General features: G+C 47.5%; 2 protein-coding genes across 2 annotated transcripts in view; one reads left to right on the top strand and one right to left on the bottom strand.

The window, feature by feature from the left end:
• Positions 1 to 8,218: 8,218 nt before the first annotated feature.
• swsap1 (SWIM-type zinc finger 7 associated protein 1) lies at positions 8,219 to 13,659 on the bottom strand. The gene is made up of 2 exons (XM_080216583.1): positions 13,150 to 13,659; positions 8,219 to 9,642 (listed from the first exon to the last, which is right to left on the bottom strand). Exons 1-2 carry the CDS (start codon positions 13,657 to 13,659, stop codon positions 9,331 to 9,333), a joined length of 822 nt encoding a protein of 273 aa, XP_080072709.1. The 3' UTR covers positions 8,219 to 9,330.
• A 2,958-nt stretch (positions 13,660 to 16,617) lies between these two features.
• The window catches only part of prkcsh (PRKCSH beta subunit of glucosidase II), a 95,636-nt gene continuing 94,563 nt past the window's right edge, over positions 16,618 to 17,690 (top strand). The window contains exon 1 of the mRNA XM_080216617.1: positions 16,618 to 17,477. Within this exon, the coding sequence (XP_080072743.1) occupies positions 17,369 to 17,477 (109 nt within the window). The 5' untranslated portion in view covers positions 16,618 to 17,368. The remainder of the gene's footprint in view (positions 17,478 to 17,690) is intronic.

The raw sequence follows: 17,690 nt of genomic DNA, 5'->3' as shown, positions 1-17,690 counted from the left end.
AGTTGAAAGGTCACTGGGTCAGGTCCGAACACAAAGACCTGAGCACAGAAGTCAAGGCTGACATTCCAGAGTCAAACCAAACAACAGCGTCAGGGACCCCGGTTCGATTCTGGCCTGGGGTGACTGTGTGTGTGGAGCTTGCACGTCCTCCCCGTGTCTGCGTGGGTTTCCTCCGGTTTCCTCCCTCTCTCCCAAGATGTGCAGGTTAGGTGGATTGGCCATGCTAAATTGCCTCCTTGGTGTTCAAAGACGTCCACCGATATTTATCATTCAATTAATTTCAGTGAGAGAGAGAGAAAATTTGGCCATGACCATATTGCTGTCTGTGGGATCTTGCTGTACACAAATTGACTGGCATTACAAAAAACGACAGCACATCAAAAAAGTCCCTGATCGGCTATAAATTACTCTGGGGACAACCTGAGAGTGTGAAAAGTGCTAGATAATATGCAAGTCTTTCTTTCAGTGATCCTGAACTAAAGAGAGGAAAATTGGTTTCGCCGTCTTGATTTGAGTGGCTAATCATAGAATCCCTACAATGCAGAAGGAGGCCATTCAGCCCATTGAGCCTGCACCAACAACAGTACCACTCAGGCCCTATCCCCCATAACCCCACTTATTTACCCCTGATACTAAGGGGCAATTCAGAATGGCCAAGCTGCCTAACCCATACATCTTTGGACAGTAAGGACAATTTAGCATGGCCAATGCTCCTAACCTGCAGATCTTTGGACAGTAAAGGACAACTTAGCATGGCCAATGCTCCTAACCTGCAGATCTTTGGACAGTAAGGACAATTTAGCATGGCCAATGCTCCTAACCTGCAGATCTTTGGACACTAAGGGACAATTTAGCATGGCCAATCTGCCTAACTCACACATCTTTGGTCATTAAGGAGCAATTTAGCATGGCCAATCCACCTAACCTGCAGATCTTTGGTTACTAAGGGCAATTTAGCATGGCCAATCCACCTAACCCAGACATCTTTCGACTGTTGGAGGAGCACTCTGAGGAAACCCACGCTGACATGGGGAGAACGTGTGACCTCCCCACAGACAGAGACCCAAGGCTCGAATTGAACCCGGGTCCCTGGTGCTTGAGGTAACAGCATTAACCACTGCACCACCTTCCCACCTTACACCCTAACTCTGTGGTGTCAAGGTCCACACTCAAAGGTGACAGTCGCTGACTTCAAATGGCCGGTTAGGACACTAAAGAGAAATGAGTGAGGAGCAACTGGATGTTTGCAAAGAGTCAACGCCTTCAAGAGACGAAGGTCGGGGGGGGGGGTAACTAAAGGTTAGCAAGGAATGGAACCTCCTCTGAGTGGCATGAGTACAATTGAACTTTTGGATAAGCCACACAGCTTATCAGTTTTAAAACTGCTGCCACATCGATGACTAAACAATATCAGGACTGGAGTCTGTGTTGGTGGATAGAGAAAGGGAGAATGAATGGTGCATTCTTCTGAAACAACACACACACGCCCAGGCTAGTTACACAGAATTTTTGTCGCAGCCTCTGTGGGGCAGACCACATACTTTGTCCAGTATGTTTTTTTTTCCTGTTGGACACCCATTACACTTGAGTTGTTTTAAAATATTAATACGGAAACCTTTTCCCTTTTTTTGATACTGAACTATTTCCCGCATCAACACAGCTGGAGCAACTTAATGTGGCTGCGCAGCGTAACCCTCTCTTGGAGACCAATGTGGTGGTTCGGAGGGGAGGCTGTGTTGCAGTGGTGCATCACAGTCCACAGTCCAAGGATGTGCGGGTTAGGTGGATTGGCCATGCTAAATTGTCCCTTAGTGTGCAAAGATGTGCGGGTTAGGTGGATTGGCTATGTTACATTGCCTCTTAGTGTCCAAAGATGTGTGGGTTAGGTGGTTTGGCCATGTTAAATTGCCTCTTAGTGTCCAAAGATGTGTGGGTTAGGTGGATTGGCCATGTTAAATTGTCTCTTAGTGTCCAAAGATGTGTAGGTTAGATGGATTGGCCACGCTAAATTGTCCCTTAGTGTCCAAAGATGTGCGGGTTAAGTGGATTGGCTATACAAGTGTGAGGGGTCTAGCTAGGGTAAATGCACGGGGTTAAATGGATAGGGTGGGATTGCAGTCGGTGCAGACTCGATGGGCCAAACGGCCTCCTTCTGCATTGTAGGGATTCTCCGATCTGAGGCCTGTTGATGTAGTTGCTAGGCAGGAGGGAACCAAACTCACCTTGGTTTTGCAGTGGTAAAAGTTAGATGGCGTCTCGCGTAATTGTGAAGTAAAGTCAAGCTGGCCAAACCCTTGTTTTACTAACACTGCCGGAATGGCAATGCTCTCAAACGATCGTCCACACCTTCTTGTTGGTAACTCAGAGCCTAGCTCCCAATTCACATTACTGTAAAAACACAAAGTGAGAACACACACAGCTGGCCAGACACAACATGTGTAGAGATGGAACATTTTGGGTCTTTGACCTTGTATCTGACAGGAAGAATGTTCCTGACTATATTTCAGATATCCAGCATCTGTGGGATTTTATTTTTGATTCACTGTAAGATATTCAAACTGGTGTACGTGAAATGTTTGTTCTGACAGAAAGCATTTTTTTTACAATGTTAAAAAGTTATATATATATATAGTATATTTTTTAATGACTGTCTCCTATTTTGGGCAGATATTTTTCTATAAATAAAATGGATTGAATTATTTTATACATATATATCTTTCGTGATTCTTCTGTTAAAAAAAATTGTGCTGATTCTCCTCTTAAAAAATTGACAATTTAAATCATGCAGGATGGTAAAATGTTAAATGTAAGTTTATTTATTACTGTCATAAATAGGCTTACATTAACACTGCAATGAAGATACTGGGAAAACCCCCCAGTTGTCCCACTCCGGCACCTGTTGAGAATTGAGGAACTGAGGGAGAATTTGGCATGGCCAACATGTTTCGAACTGTGGGAGGAAACCGGAGCACCCGGAGGAAACCCACGCAGACACGGGGAGAATGTGCAGATTCCGCACAGATAGTGATTCAACCTCAGGAATTAAACCTGGGTCCCTGGAGTTGTGCAGCAGCAGTGCTAACCACTGTGCCACTGGATTGGTTGCGTTATTACACACGATGAAAGGGATACTTACGATGTTCATTACAAGCTCTAACTTTCTGAGATAAATTTAATGAGTACTTAATCCAGCAAGTCCAAGGATGTGCAGGTTAGGTGGATTGGTCACGCTAAATTGCCCCTTAGTGTCCAAAGATGTGTAGGTTAGGTGGATTGGCTATGATAAATTGCCCCATAGTGTCCCAAGGTTTGTAGGTTAGAGGGATTAGCGGGGTAAATACGTGGGGCTATGGAGATAGGAACTGGGTAAAGGTGCTCTGTCGGAGAGTTGATACAGCCCAAATGGGCTGAATGGCCTCCTTCTGCACTGTAGAGGAGTCTATGAAAAGTTCTTTAAAATAACAGAGACAGGAAAGGCAAGAAGGCGCCTGTACAAAGTGAATGTTGGAGGAATAGAGATCGATTGGCAGATTCTGGAGATTTGAACAGCAACTCGTGTTGCTGTTCAATAATGACGCACACTCGGAATGTACGAAATCAGAGTAGGGGTAGGCCTCCTGTCCCCTCAGTCCATGGCTGGTCTTATTGCAACCTCATGTTCCCACCTAGCCCTTCGATACCCTTTCACTCCCTTACGTACCAAGAATCTATCCAGCTCTGTCTTCAAGATATTCAAAGACTGCCTCTTACCACCTTTTGAGGGGAAGGAGTTCAGCACCCTTTCAGAGAGAAAAATTGTCCTCATGTTTGTCCTAAATGAGTGACACCCTTATTTTCAAAGTGACCCACCCCCCTATAGTTTTAGATTCTCCCCCAAATAGGGAGCATCCTCTCCACATCCATCCTGTCAATGCCCCTCAGGATCTGCTATGTTCCAATCAAGTTGCCTCTTATTCTTCTAAACTTCAGTGGGTACCAGCCCAGCCTGTCCAACTTCTCCATAGGAGACAGCCCACCCATTCCACATACTAGATTAGTAAATCTTCTCTGAACTGCTTCCAGTGCCTATATCCTTACTTAAATCATTGAGTGGCTAGCTCTGTTGCCTCCGGGACCCGGGTTCAATTCTGGCCATGGGTTACTGTCTGTGCAGAGTCTGCACGTTCTCCCCATGTCTGTGTGGGTTTCCTCTGGGTGCTGCACATCTTTGGACACTAAGGAGCAATTTAGCATGGCCAATCCACCTAACCCACACATCTTTAGACACTAAGGGGCAATTTAGCATGGCCAATCTAACTAACCTGCACATCTTTGGGCACTAAGGAGAATTTAGCATGGCCAATCTACCTAATCCATACATCTTTTACACTAAGGGGCAATTTAGTTTGGCCAATCCACCTAATCTGCGCATCTTTGGAGTTGAGAAAGGTGCTCAAGTCAAAAGTGAGAATCAAAAAGAAAGGGTAAGAGTTACACACGTATATTGGGAAATAAAGGCGGCACTGTGCTGTTAAGTGTGCACTGTTTTGCGCAAGGGCCTTCAACATCTCATCTACTGTGCACCAAATGTTCTTGGGTTGGCGCCAATATGAAACTCTTAGTCCGTAAGATAAGTTTATCTCTTTCTAGTCAGGAAGCTCATCTCGCTCTGAACTTTTGACATTTTCACCAAGCTTTTGACGCACACAGCCAAGTATGACAGGGCACTAAGATTAGTGGGTCCTCCACACACCCTTACAGGCACAGAAATGGCGCGAAGGAATCATAGAGTCCCTACAATACAGAAGACGGCCATTGAGCCTGCACTGACAACAATCCCACCCAGGCGCTATCTCTGTAACAGCAGGTATTTAGCCTGACACTAAGAAGCAATTTAGCATGGCCAATCCACCCAACCTGCATATCTTTGGACACTAAGGGGCAACTTGGCATGGCCTAGCCATTAACTTGCACACATTCACAATGCAAAGATATGCAGATCAGGTGCATTGGCCAGGCTAAATTGCCCCTTACTGTCCCAGGATTTGTAGATTAGAGGGTTTAGTGGAGTAAATGTGTGGGGTTACGGGGATAGTTGTCAGTGTAGACTTGATGGACTTAATGGCTTCCTTCAGCACTGAAGGGATTCTATGATCTTTAGACACTAAGGAGCAACCTAGCATGGTCAATCAACCTAACCTGCACATCTTTGGAGTGTGGGAGGATACCAGAGCACCTGGAGGAAACCCACGTAGACACGGGGAGAATGTGCAGACTCCACACAGGCAGTGACCCCAAGAGCAGAATTACCTGCGTTCTTGGTGCTGTGAGGTAGCAGTGCTAACCACTGTGCCGTCACAAGGAAGATCGCGGGCAGAGAAATTCATGTCGTTGTTTCTGGTTGGGCACAAAGAGAAAACACTGCCAAATCTCACCTGCGATCTCTGACCCAATGTCACCGTTGCGATAGCATGAGTCAACCTGCTGTGGGATTGGATACAGAGAGTCAAAAACATAGGCTGCCTTCGGGTGAACTGAGGTTTTAATTGGATCGAATTGCACAGGGCTGATTCAATCCCCATTTTACATACCCCCCATTATAAGTTCCTGCCTGCACTTTAATAATGGGCCCAAGTAAGTTCAGCGGACACATTCTCAGTAGGGCCATTGCACTACTGGTATCTGGTCAAATTATGGGGACTTAGAGTAGGCAGGAAGAAAGTTGGTGGAGGGATCAATGATTCAAGGACATAGATTGAAGGTAGGGGGTGGGAGGTTCAGAGGGGATTTGAGGAAAAGCATTTCCACCCAGAGGGTGGTAGGAATCTGGAACTCACTGCCAGAAAGGGTGCTGGAGACACAGACCCCCATAACATTTAAGAATTTTTTTTCTCAAGATGGCGGAGGAGTGAGGCAACCTCTTGCAAGCTGTGCCCAGCATACCTTCTACCTTTTACATAGAAACCTTACAGTGCAGAAGGAAGCCATTCGGCCCATCGAGTCTGCACTGACAACAATCCCACCCAGGCTCTGTCCCGACTAATCCCTCCAATTTACCCATCCTGGGACACTCAGGGGCAATTTTAAGATGGCCAATCAACCTAACCTGCACATCTGTGGGAGGAAACCGGAGCACCCGGAGGAATCCCACTTAAATAACATGCTGCTTTTCCGTTTATCCTGCAAAGTGATTTTCCCACATTGTATTCCATCTCCAAAGTCCCCTCACCTTAACCCATCTATAACCCCTAGGCAGGTAGAGTGGCTTAGAAAGAGAGAGAGGGAGTGACTTCCAGAACCTTGGGCCTACAGGCAGCTGAAGGCACAGCCCCAACGAGTCCAGAATTAGGGAAGCAGTGGCAATAAACACACACACACAAATATACACACACACACAAATACACACACACACACATAAATATACACACACACACACAAATATACACACACACACACACACACACACACACACAAATATACACACGCACACACACAAATACACACACACACACATACACAGATACACACACACAAATACACATACACACGTGCGCACACTTTAAAAACCAGACTCGGTTTAAACAGTATCAAAAAAAAATTCTGTAACAAGTCTCAGAACTTTGGAAAGCAGAACGCATTTTATTTCAATTCAAAACATCAGGTTCGAAAAACTGTAAAATGTATGAACCCCTTTGGAAGGGATTGGTTGCTTCTCTCTCACACTGTGTTCAACTTGCTACGCTGTTGAATCCATCTACATCCCCAATACCCCACCGTCCATCTACAACCCCCTCCGCCATCCCATCCCTATGCACCCCCTCCCCCCCACCCTATCCATACATATCCCCCATTCCCCCCACCCCTCTGCCAGGCGGGAGGTGTTACATTAGAACCAATGGGTTGTGACTTTGCTCAGATGCCTGCCCACAGTGGAGATGGGTAAATGGCTGGCTTATCTTTCGGACTGAGGGTAAAGTACTCTCTGCTTCCTTGTTTGGCAAATGGTGGACAAGAATCTTGAGGACTGAGAGACTCAAGGATTAATTAAAAAAAAGAGGCTCAAGATATAGAAAGTATGAACTATTTTATAGCACGTTTGTGGTTTAAAAGCCAATTAATTACTTATTGTTCTGTGGCAATGTGGTGTTTATTCCTTTACCTCGCACCCTTGGAAGCCACTTTGATTTCCTGTTTCACTTCACGACTGATTTTATATTCAGGCTGATGTGGAGCTTGTTCAAGTTTATTCATTAGTGTTACAGGTAAGGCTTACATTAACAGTGCAATGAAGTTACGGTGAAAAGCCCCCATAGTCGCCACACTCCTGTTCGAGGGAGAATTTAGCATGGAGGAAACCGGAGCACCCGGTGGAAACCTTTGATAGGGACTTACAAAAAAAAGGCAGCCCCGACTGAAGGGAAGGTCGAAGATGCAATGGTTTGGGGGTGAAAGCATCTCAAAAAGTGCCCTCTACACTTCAATCGGAGCTAAGGTCTCACTCTGCCGTTCCTTCAGTCAATTCAGAAAGCAGAACTCCACCCAGCGGGGGCCTGAGATAAACTACATCGCACATTCAACACATTGCCTCTTCTCCACTCTAAACATAAGGCCATAAAGAAGTGTCAGAGTAAAGCTCATTGAAGATCTTCCCTCGCTCTCCAACTGTAATGTCCAACTGCAATCTGACTAATCCGTAACCACACTTCTCCCAACAACCCTTCTCCATTCCAAACACCTCAGGTCTGGACCTTCCTGCCTTAGCCTGGGATGTTTGCCAGGGCTTTAATTTCTAAGTACCAATTAGTGCTTTCATTCCCAAAAGCAGAGGGTCTCTCCTCAGATAGCTAAGCCGGAAAAGAACACAACACTTCTTTCATTTCCCCTCACTCAACTTTTCAAACACTGGCCTTGGAAAGTCTCCGTGACGAGAAGGGAGTAAGCTGATGAACGTATCCAAGATTCCAAAGAATTTTCCCTGTGCTGTAGAGATGAATGTCAATGGGTGGGTTCCCATTCCCTGCCCCCCCTCACCCCCCCAGGCCTCCGAACACCCCCCAGCCCCTCCCCTTCACGTCCCCCTATCCATCTACACCGCCCACTACCCCCCCCACCCCATCCATCTACACTCCCCTACTACCCCCTCACTCTGTCCATCTACCCCATCCATTTACACCCCCCCAACTCCCCTCCTCCCTCACACCATCCATCTACTCCCCCACGTCCATCTACAATCCTCTCCTCCATCCCGTCCATCCCACCCCTCTCACCCCATCCAGGATGTTTTGCAGTGGTGAAGGTCCCTCTACCCTCACTTTAGTGCTGTCAAGGGGTGTTCCCGCGGGCAAGGACTTGGCATCGGCCAGGGCTGGAACATCCCGCTGGCAGGAATGTCCGGAAAATCTCCACCAATGTGTTTGAACGAGGCACAGGTTTTCCAAGAGGGAAGAATTTCAGAGGGAGGGTAGTGCCAGCCAAGGGATACCCTACCCTCGGAGTCAGAAGGTTGTGGGTTCAAGCCACAGTCCAGACACTCGAGCATAGAATGCCAGCATCCTCAAGTTGCATCCTTAGGATGTGATGTTCATATAACCCTTATAGTGCAGAAGAAGCTATTCAGCCCATTGGGTCTGTACCGACTCTCTGACAAAGTATCTTATCAAGGCCCTCTCCCCCCGCCCTATCCCTATAGCCCCACACATTTAGCATGGTCAATCCACCTAACCTGCACATTTTTGAACACTAAGGGCAATTTAGCATGGCCAATCCACCTAACCCGCACATCTTGGGAAACTAAGGGACAATTTGGCACGGCCAATCCACCTAACCTGCACATCTTTGAACCCTAAGGCTCAATTTAACATGGCTACTCCACCTAACCTACACATCTTGGGAAACTGAGGGACAATTTACCATGACCAATCACTTAATCTGCATGTCTTTGGACTGTGGGAGGAAACCGGAGCACCTGGAAGAAACCCACACGGGGAGAAAGTGCAAACTGCACACAGACAGTGATCTATGTTTGGAATTGAACCGGGTCCCTGGCACTGCGAGGTGGCAGTGCTAACCACTGTGCCATCATGCTGTTCTCCCAGGTATATGTAGAAGAGAACTATTTCAGAGCACCAGTTGAGCACCATCATAGTTTTTGAACATTATTTCCCTGGACCAATGTCTTTCCAGTCCACACAAGAGAGCACGCAGGTCCTTGCCATGGCATCGCACCCAGTGGGTGACAGCTCCGATGGTGCAATGGTTGTAAAGATCTGAGTTACATCGGGAGGGTAGTTGGACATCAAAAGAAGGATGGGCAGGAATTGTTCTCTGGTAATTATGAAAACAGATTTGAAATTAGTCAGAAGCCCTTTCCCCCAATCGCCAAGCGACCTCTGTCTCTTCACACTCCCTCTTCTCTCTGGCTACACGTTGGATTTTTGTCACATTATCAGCCTCATAAAGCAGCTCCCAGGCACAGTCCTCCACACTTTGTGCTGTCGGAGGCCCTTCGGCCCCTCGAATCTTTGTCAATCCGTCAAAGGAAACGAGATAGCGCTGGACCCCTTCCAGTTCACACAGCTCCTCCTTCACCACACACTTCACTGGGAAGTAGCGCTCGATCATAGGCAGACCCAGGTCCAAGGCAGCTTCCTCCTGAGTGAGGCTCTGAAAGAAAATGAGAGAAGCCCATTAGTCAATATATTTCAAAAAAAAAAATCAGGAAACAAAGGTCTGAGTGAGACTCAAACAAACTGGGAAAGAGCTAGTGTCAATCTCTGCTTCGTATGAAGTTTCCTGAACTCAGATCCAGGGGCATTGTAATCAGTGCCCCCTTCCCCCACAGCCTGGCATTGCCAAATCTGGAGCCCACATACGTTTGCAAGCTCCAATAACCTCTCCCTTAATTTCAGCAAAGTGAGTCATCGACTTCAGGAAGCGTAGTGGGGAATATGCCCCTCTCTACGCCAACAGGGATGAAGTGGAAATGGTCGAGTGCTTCATGTTCTAGGTGTCCAAATCTCCAATAACCTGTTCTGGTCCCTCCACATCAACACTATAGTTAAGAAAGCCCACCAACTTTCTCAGGACGCTAAGGAAATTTGGCATCTCTGCTACAAACAACTTTTATAGATGCACCACAGAAAACATTCTTTCTGGATGTATCACTCCTTGTATGGCTCCTGCTCTGTCCAAGACTGCAAGAAACTACAAAAAGTTGTGAACTACAAAGAGTCTTGAAGCCCAGTCCATCACGCAAACCAGCCTCCCATCCATTGACTCTGTCTACACTTCTCACTGCCTCTGGAGAGCAGCCAGCATAATCAAGGACCCTACACAACCTGGACATTCTCTCTTCCGCCTTCTCCTACTGGGAAAAGGATAGAAAACTCTGAGGTCAACTGACTCAAGAACAACATCTTCCCTGCTGCCATCAGGCTTTTGAATGGACCCACCATAGATTAAGCTGATCTTTCTCTGCACCCTAGCTATGACTGTAACATTACACTCTGCATCCTCTCCCTTCCTTCTCCCCTCTGTACTCTATGTGTGGTATGCATTGTGTGTATAGTACACAAGGAACAATTCTTTTCACTTTCCTGTTCCTGCACTGTAATTTTCTTTGTTCTTTGTTTACATGAATATGACAGGAATAGAGGGATATAGACCAAGGGCTGGCAGAATGGATTAGTTTAATATGGCGTTATGTTTGGCACAACATTGTGGGCTGAAGGGCCTGTTCCTGCGCTGGACTGTTCTAAGTTCTATCATTGATAGTATCAATATTATCACAGCCTTGACTGTATTAGTGAATGCTGGCAGAGTAGAGAAGCGAGATTCTCCGACCTCGTTCACCCCATCACCGCTGCTGGAGATAATGAAGAATTTGGCACCCTGCCAGGGAATGACCTAGGGCAACGCTGGCTCCCCAGCTCCTGTGGACGCTCCCTATTTCTTTAACATAAGCTTCAAATCTTTTGCAGCACGGTGGCGCAGTGGTTAGCACTGCTGCCTCACAGCGCCAGGGCCTGGGTTCGATTCCCGTCTTGGGTGACTGTCTGTGTGCAGTCTGCACATTCTCCCCGTGTCTGCGTGGGTTTCCTCCAGGTGCTCCGTCTTCCTCCCACAGTCCAAAAGATGTGCGGGTTAGGTGTACTGGCCGTGCTAAATTGCTCCTTAGAGTCAGTGAGACTAGCTAGGTTAAATGCATGGGGATATGGGGATAGGGCCTGGGTGGGATTGTTGTCAATTCAGTCTCGATGGGCCAAATGAACTCCTTCTGCACTAGAGGGGTTCTATAACCCTTTGCTCCTTCTTCCATCTAAAAGTGGTGACTTGATTGTCCCCAACTAGCTCCCAGGATGACAAACTTTTAAGGCAAAAGGTTTTTTAAAAAACAAGCAGTGGGGAAAGATAAAAGTGCACAATAACAATATGTTATTAAATAAGTAATTATCATAAAAAATCTTCAGCAATATAAAGGTTTAAAATACCTATTTGAATAGAAAAATAGAATAAATATATCTAATTATTTCTATAAGTATAAAACTAAGACAACACTAAGAATTATGTTAGAATAAATAAAATTTTATATGTAATTGTACATTAAATAAGAGGAATGCTAAAAATTATATTAGCATAAAATACACATGTAAGAACGGAGAACGAAAGGAGAGGGTGCAGAATATAGTGTTACAGTCTGATATGATTTATTATTATCACATGAATCATAGAATCGCTAGTGCAGAAGGAGGCCATTCGGCCCATCGAGTTTACACCAACCGCAATCTGGCCCTATCCCCATAACCCCATGCATTTACCCTAGCTTCTGTGAGAGGAAACCAGAGCACTTGGGAGGAAACCCACGCAGACATGGGGAGCATGTGCAGACTCTGCACAGACGTGACCTGAGGCCTGAATTGAACACAGGTCCCTGATGCTGATGCATCAGTGCTAACCACTGTGCTACCCCTTGGATGGACCTACCTCGCATTAAGTTGACCTTTCTCTACACCCTAGCTATGACTGTAACACTACATTCCACAGACTCGCCTTTCCTTCTCTATGAACGGTACGCTTTGTCTGCATAGTGCAAGAAACAATAATTTTCAATGTATACTAATACATGTGACAATAATAAAGTTTAAAGTTCATTTATTAGTCACAAGTAAGGCTTAAATTAACACTGCAATGAAGTTACTGTGAAAATCCCCTAGTCGCCACAGTCTGGTGTCTGTTTGGGTGCATTGAGGGGCAATTTAGCACGGCAATTTAGCAAATCTTTTGGACTGTGGGAGGAAACCGGAGAGACTGGAGGAAGCTCATGCAGACATGGGGAGAACATGCAGACTCCACACAGACAGTGACTCAAGCTGGGAATCGAATCTGAATCCCTCGTGCTGAGGGGCAGCAGTGCTAACCACTGTGCCACCCTTTGAATGGACCGACCATATATTAAGTTGATCTTTCTCTACACCCTGGTTATGACTGTAACACTACATCCTGCACCCTCTCCTTTCCTTCTCTATGCCCTGTCTGTATAGAGCACAAGAAACAATACTTGGCACTGTGTACTAATACATGTAACAATAATAAATCAAATCAAATCAAAACTACATTGCGCACTGTCTCCTTTCCTTCTCTATGAATGGTATGTTTTGTCTGTTCAGCATGCAAGAAACAATACTTTGCACTGTGTACTAATACGTGCAACAATAATAAATCAAATCAAAACTATATTCTGCACTCTCTCCTTTCCTTCTCTATGAACGGTATGCCTGTCTGTATAGTGCACAAGAAACAATACTTTGCACTGTGTACTAATACGTGCAACAATAATAAATCAAATCAAAACTATATTCTGCACTCTCTCCTTTCCTTCTCTATGAACGGTATGCCTGTCTTTATAGCACACAAGAAACAATACTTTCCACTGGATACAAGCAGGGATGCTGGAATTTGAAAACCAAAAGAGAAAATACTGGAAAATCTCAGCAGGTCTGGCAGCATCTGTAAGGAGAGAAAAGAGCTGACGTTTCGAGTCCAGATGACCCTTTGTCAACACTATACTTTTCACTGTATACTAATATAGTGACAATAATAAAATCAAATTCTCTAATAGAATGATACATTGAGATGGATGTTGAGAAAGCAATGCAGTATTGGAGTGTCCACCTTGAGTGTTACAATAATCTGACACTGTGTATCTCCCTGTAGCTTCTCACTGAGCCAGGCAGCGCTGTCCCGGAGTAAAGCAGAGATGAGAGCCGCTTGCTGGGCTTTGTCCTGCCCGCGGCTCTCCTGCAGGTACCTGTCCAGCCCATCCAGCAGGATGAGAGAGGGCAGCAGGCTGCATGGGCTCTCATGCAGCGACGCCAGCGCCTCCAGCAGCCCCTCCGCCGAGCCGGGGTAGGCGAACTGGATCCTCCGCAGGCTGGCGGGCTCCAGCCGCAGCAAGGGGGAGGGCAGCGTCTGCACCGGGCTGGGGCCCAGGTACAGCACCCGCCCGGCCCCCGGGCCGGCTGCCGTGGCCGCTACCAGGAAGAGGAGGGAGGTTTTCCCGCAGGATTCCTCCCCCAGCAGCAGGCAGGCCCCCAGGTCCCCGGTGTCCCAGCCCGGAGGCACGTCTGCCCGCCCTTCCCCATTAGTGAATGAACTGAGCACTCGCAGCAATAACCCAGCCATCCCCATTCAAAACTCATTTACTTCCTGGTTCACAATTGGTAACATCCCGCGAACAGACGAAATGTATCCACTTTCAAATCTCCCCTCCCCAAAACCCTGTCTCTAAATCCCCCTCCCCATATTCCCCTTCTCCCCAAATTTCTCCCCTTCTCCCCAAATCCCCCATCCCCATTACTAATCCCCCCTCCCCAACACCCCCTCCTCCCCAAATCTCTCCCATCCTCCCCAAATTCCCCTTCCCCATCACTAATTCCCCCCTCCCCAAATCCCCCTCCTCCCCAAATCTCCCCCTCCCTGAATCCCCCCCTCCTAAATCCCCCATCCCACTCCCTCCCTCCCTAAATCCCACTCCTCCCTAAAGCCCCCAGCCCAAATCCCCCACTGTCCAAATCCCCCCTCCCTGATCCTACCCCTGCCCAAATTCCTCCTTTCCGATCACCTCCTGCCCAATTCCCCCCTCCCCTATCTCCCCCCTGCCCAAATCCCCCTTCCTGATTTCCGCTTTCTCCGATCTCCCCCTCTCCAAATCTCCCCCTCTCCAAATCTCCCCCTCCCCAATCTCCCCCCAGCCAATCCCCCCTCCCTGATCTCTCCCTCCCCGATCTCCATCTCCCTGATCTCCCCCTCCTGATCTCCCCCTCCCATATTGGTGTGCAAAAGCAAAGGAAGTTACGCTAAACTTTCTAAAATTTCACTGGTTGGGTCCAAGTTTGGAACATTGCTCCTTTGTTTTGATTTGATTTATTATTGTCACATGTATTGGGATGCAGTGAAAAGTATTGTTTCTTGCACTATGCAGACAAAGCATACTGTTCATAGAGTATAAGGGTGAAAAGGAAAGGAAAGGATGCAGAATACACTTAAGAATTTAGGCTTGCCAACTGAACCTGAATGTTACCTTTGGAAAGTTTGATATCACAGGGACCTGCCCCACACTCTCCCCATTGGTCCTGCCACATGTCTTCTCCAGCCAATTGGAAAGGAAAATGAACTTCAATAGCCAATGGGACGACACTTAAATTTCAAATGGCCTTTCCTCATGCCCACTCCCCCCCCCAACTATTTAGAAAGATGCTCAACTTTTTAAAACTATTTTTTAAAGAAATCCAGTGCCCCTCAAATTAAGGATTGCCAACCCACCAGGATTAGCCTTAAATTATAGCATAGAGTTACCGCACAAAAAGATGCACTTTGGCAAATCATGTCTGGGCCATTTTCAGAGGGCAGTAAAGAGGCAGCCACATTACTGTGGGTTTTTAACATTTCTTTTAAGTTTAAGAGCTATATCTAATTCCTTCTTGAAATCACACAATGTTTTGGCTTCAACTACTTTCTGTGGTAGTGAAGAGAGGGTGCAGAATATAGTCTTACAGTCATAGCTAGGGTGTAGAGCAAGATCAGGTTAATGTATGGTAGGTTCGTTCAAAAGTCTGATGGCATCAGGGGAAAAAACTGTTCTTGAATCAGTTGGTACATGACTGTAGCAATTGGTATCTTTTTCCATGGAAGAGGGTGATAGAGAGAATGTTCGGGGTGCGTGGGGTCCTTACTTATGCTGGCTGCTTTTCCTGACAACACCTGGTGTTGTCAGACTTTTTACTGTGTTTACGCCAGTCCAACGCCGACATACCCACATCATGCTTTTCCTGAGGCAGTGGGAAGTATGGACAGAGTCAATGGATGGGAGGCTGGTTTGCGTGATGGACTGGCTTTGTTTGCAAGCCTTTGTAGACCTTGGAGAGAACAGGAACCATACCAAGCTGTGATACAACTGAAAAGGATACTCTCTATGGTGCACCTCTAACTCAAGTCCACTCACTACAAAGGCCAACACAGCATTTTTCTTCTTTATAATTCCAATTCCCTCATTCTCTGTATGTATGTGTGCAATCTCCTCCTGTCCACGTACTCCACGTGTTTGCGTGTGTGCATATGTATAATTTCCTCCTGCTGGCACGGTGGCACAGTGGTTAGCACTGCTGCCTCACAGTGCCAGGGACCTGGGTTCAATTCCTGGTTTGGGTCACTGTCTGTGCGGAGTCTGCACGTTCTCCCCTGCGTCTGCGTGGGTTTCCTCCGGGTGCTCTAGTTACTTCCTATGGTCCAAAAGACGTGCTGGTTAGGGTGCATTGGCCGTGCTGAAGTCTCTCTCAGTGTACCCGAACAGGCCCCAGAATTTTTTTTATTCACTCGTGGGACATGGGTTTCACTGGCTGGCCAGCATCTATTGTAAGAAGTCTCACAACACCAAGTTAAAGTCCAACAGGTTTATTTGGTAACAAAAGCCACTAGCTTTCGGAGTTCTGGTTGCCCCTTCATCAGGTGAGTGGGAGTTTGTTCACAAATAGGGTATATAAAGACACTTGTGACACTAGCTCCGAAAGCTAGTAGCTTTTGCTACCAAATAAACCTGTTGGACTTTAACCTGGTGTTGTGAAACTTAGTATTGTGTTTACCCCAGTCCAACGCTGGCATCCCCTCATCAGCATTTATTGCCCATCCTTAGTTGCCCTTATTCAGAGGGCAGTTGAGAGTCAACCACATTGCTATGGCTCTGGAGTCACATGTAGGCCAGACTGGGTAAGGCTGGCAGCTTTCCTTCCCTGACGGAAAGACGTGCTGGTTAGGTGCATTGGCTGTGCTAAATTCTCCTTCAGTGTACCCAAACAGGAGTATGGGGACTAGGGGATTTTCATAGTAACTTCACTGCAGTGTTAATGTAAGCCTCACTTGTAACACTAATAAATGAAATCAAACTTTAAAAAACCCTTCCCCTGTCTGTGCGTAATCTCCTCCCATTCAAATGAATGAATCACTGCAACTCGGTGGGGCGAGGAACACAACACCCAGCATGCACTGGGGAGAAAGACCCGGCGCATGCGCACGGACGTTCGGGAAGAGTCAGCGCATGCGCAGTACTGCCGGGCCGCTCCGTCCAATCAGGAGGAGGCGGCGGTGGTGACGCGTCACCCGGGCAGCGTCTCGAGAAGCCGGAGCGTCGCGCGCGGGGCCGGAGCGGCCTGAGCTGGAGGCCAGCCGAGCATTCTCTCTCTCTTTCCTTTTGAACTTTAAATTGATTCTCTAATATTGCCTCCGGTTTTTCACTCCCTCGATTCTTTTTCTCTGTATTTTTTTAAATCTTTTCCTCCTACTCCGCCATTCTCGCTCCCAGTTGTCCTGCTCGGCGCTGCGCTTCGGGACGCCCGCTTGCCTGTCTGCCCGCCCCGCTGGACTGCCGCTCGCCCATTGGACACCGCCACGGCTGGAACCCGCTCTCCCATTAGGCAGCGGCCCTCGCTTCTGCTTCCCTGATTGGTCGCCGCTGGGCTCCGACGCGTTTGCTGATTGGCTCTCTGGGTATTCGCTCGCTTATTGGACGCCGCTCTCTCACCAGGGACCGATCGCTGATTGGCTCTCTCGATAATACGCTCGCTGATTGGACGCTGGTTTGCACTGCAGGCGATCGCGGATTGGCTATTTTCCACCTTGTTTGCTGATTGGCCGCCATTTGGCTGGAGCGTGCTGGCTGATTGGCTTCCTCGGTGTTCGCTCGCTGATTGGACGTTGGTGGGACTCTACGGGATTGCTGATTGGATGCTTCTAGATTTCGTTCACTGATTGGGTGCCGTGCGAAAGGAGGGCGTTCGCTGATTGGCCATCTGGGTGTTCGCTCGCTGACTGGACGTTGCGGAACCCCGTCGCTGATTGGATGGCGGTGCTCGGCAGCGTGCGGGTGGCTGTGGGCCTCCTGCTGCTCTCCCTGAGCAGCGCCGCCATTGGCGTGGAGGTGAAGCGGCCCCAGGGGGTGTCCCTGTCCAGTGAGTAACCCACCATAGCCCAGCACCCACCCACACACACACACACAGGGGAGGGGAGCTGCCCTCTGACGCAGTAATGTGGAGGTAGACTGGGGTAAACACAGTAAGAAGTCTCACAACAGCAGGTTAAAGTCCAACAGGTTTATTTGGTAGCAAAAGCCACTAGCTTTCGGAACGTTGCTCCTTTATCAGGTGAGTGGGAGTCCTGCTCAC

The sequence above is a fragment of the Carcharhinus amblyrhynchos genome, chromosome 33, assembly GCF_965287045.1.
Source record: "Carcharhinus amblyrhynchos chromosome 33, sCarAmb.v2.hapA, whole genome shotgun sequence".
Lineage (NCBI taxonomy): Eukaryota > Metazoa > Chordata > Chondrichthyes > Carcharhiniformes > Carcharhinidae > Carcharhinus > Carcharhinus amblyrhynchos.
Note: the sequence above shows the minus strand (reverse complement) of the source record. Positions and strands in the feature narration are given on the sequence as shown.

Excerpts from the sequence above, each read along its gene's own strand:
- swsap1 (XM_080216583.1), bottom strand. The coding sequence starts at position 13,659 with ATGGCTGGGTTATTGCTGCGAGTGCTCAGTTCATTCACTAATGGGGAA. Across the intron at positions 9,643-13,149 it reads AGATTATTGTAACACTCAAG|AGCCTCACTCAGGAGGAAGC; the intron begins GTGGACACTCCA and ends ATTTTCTTTCAG.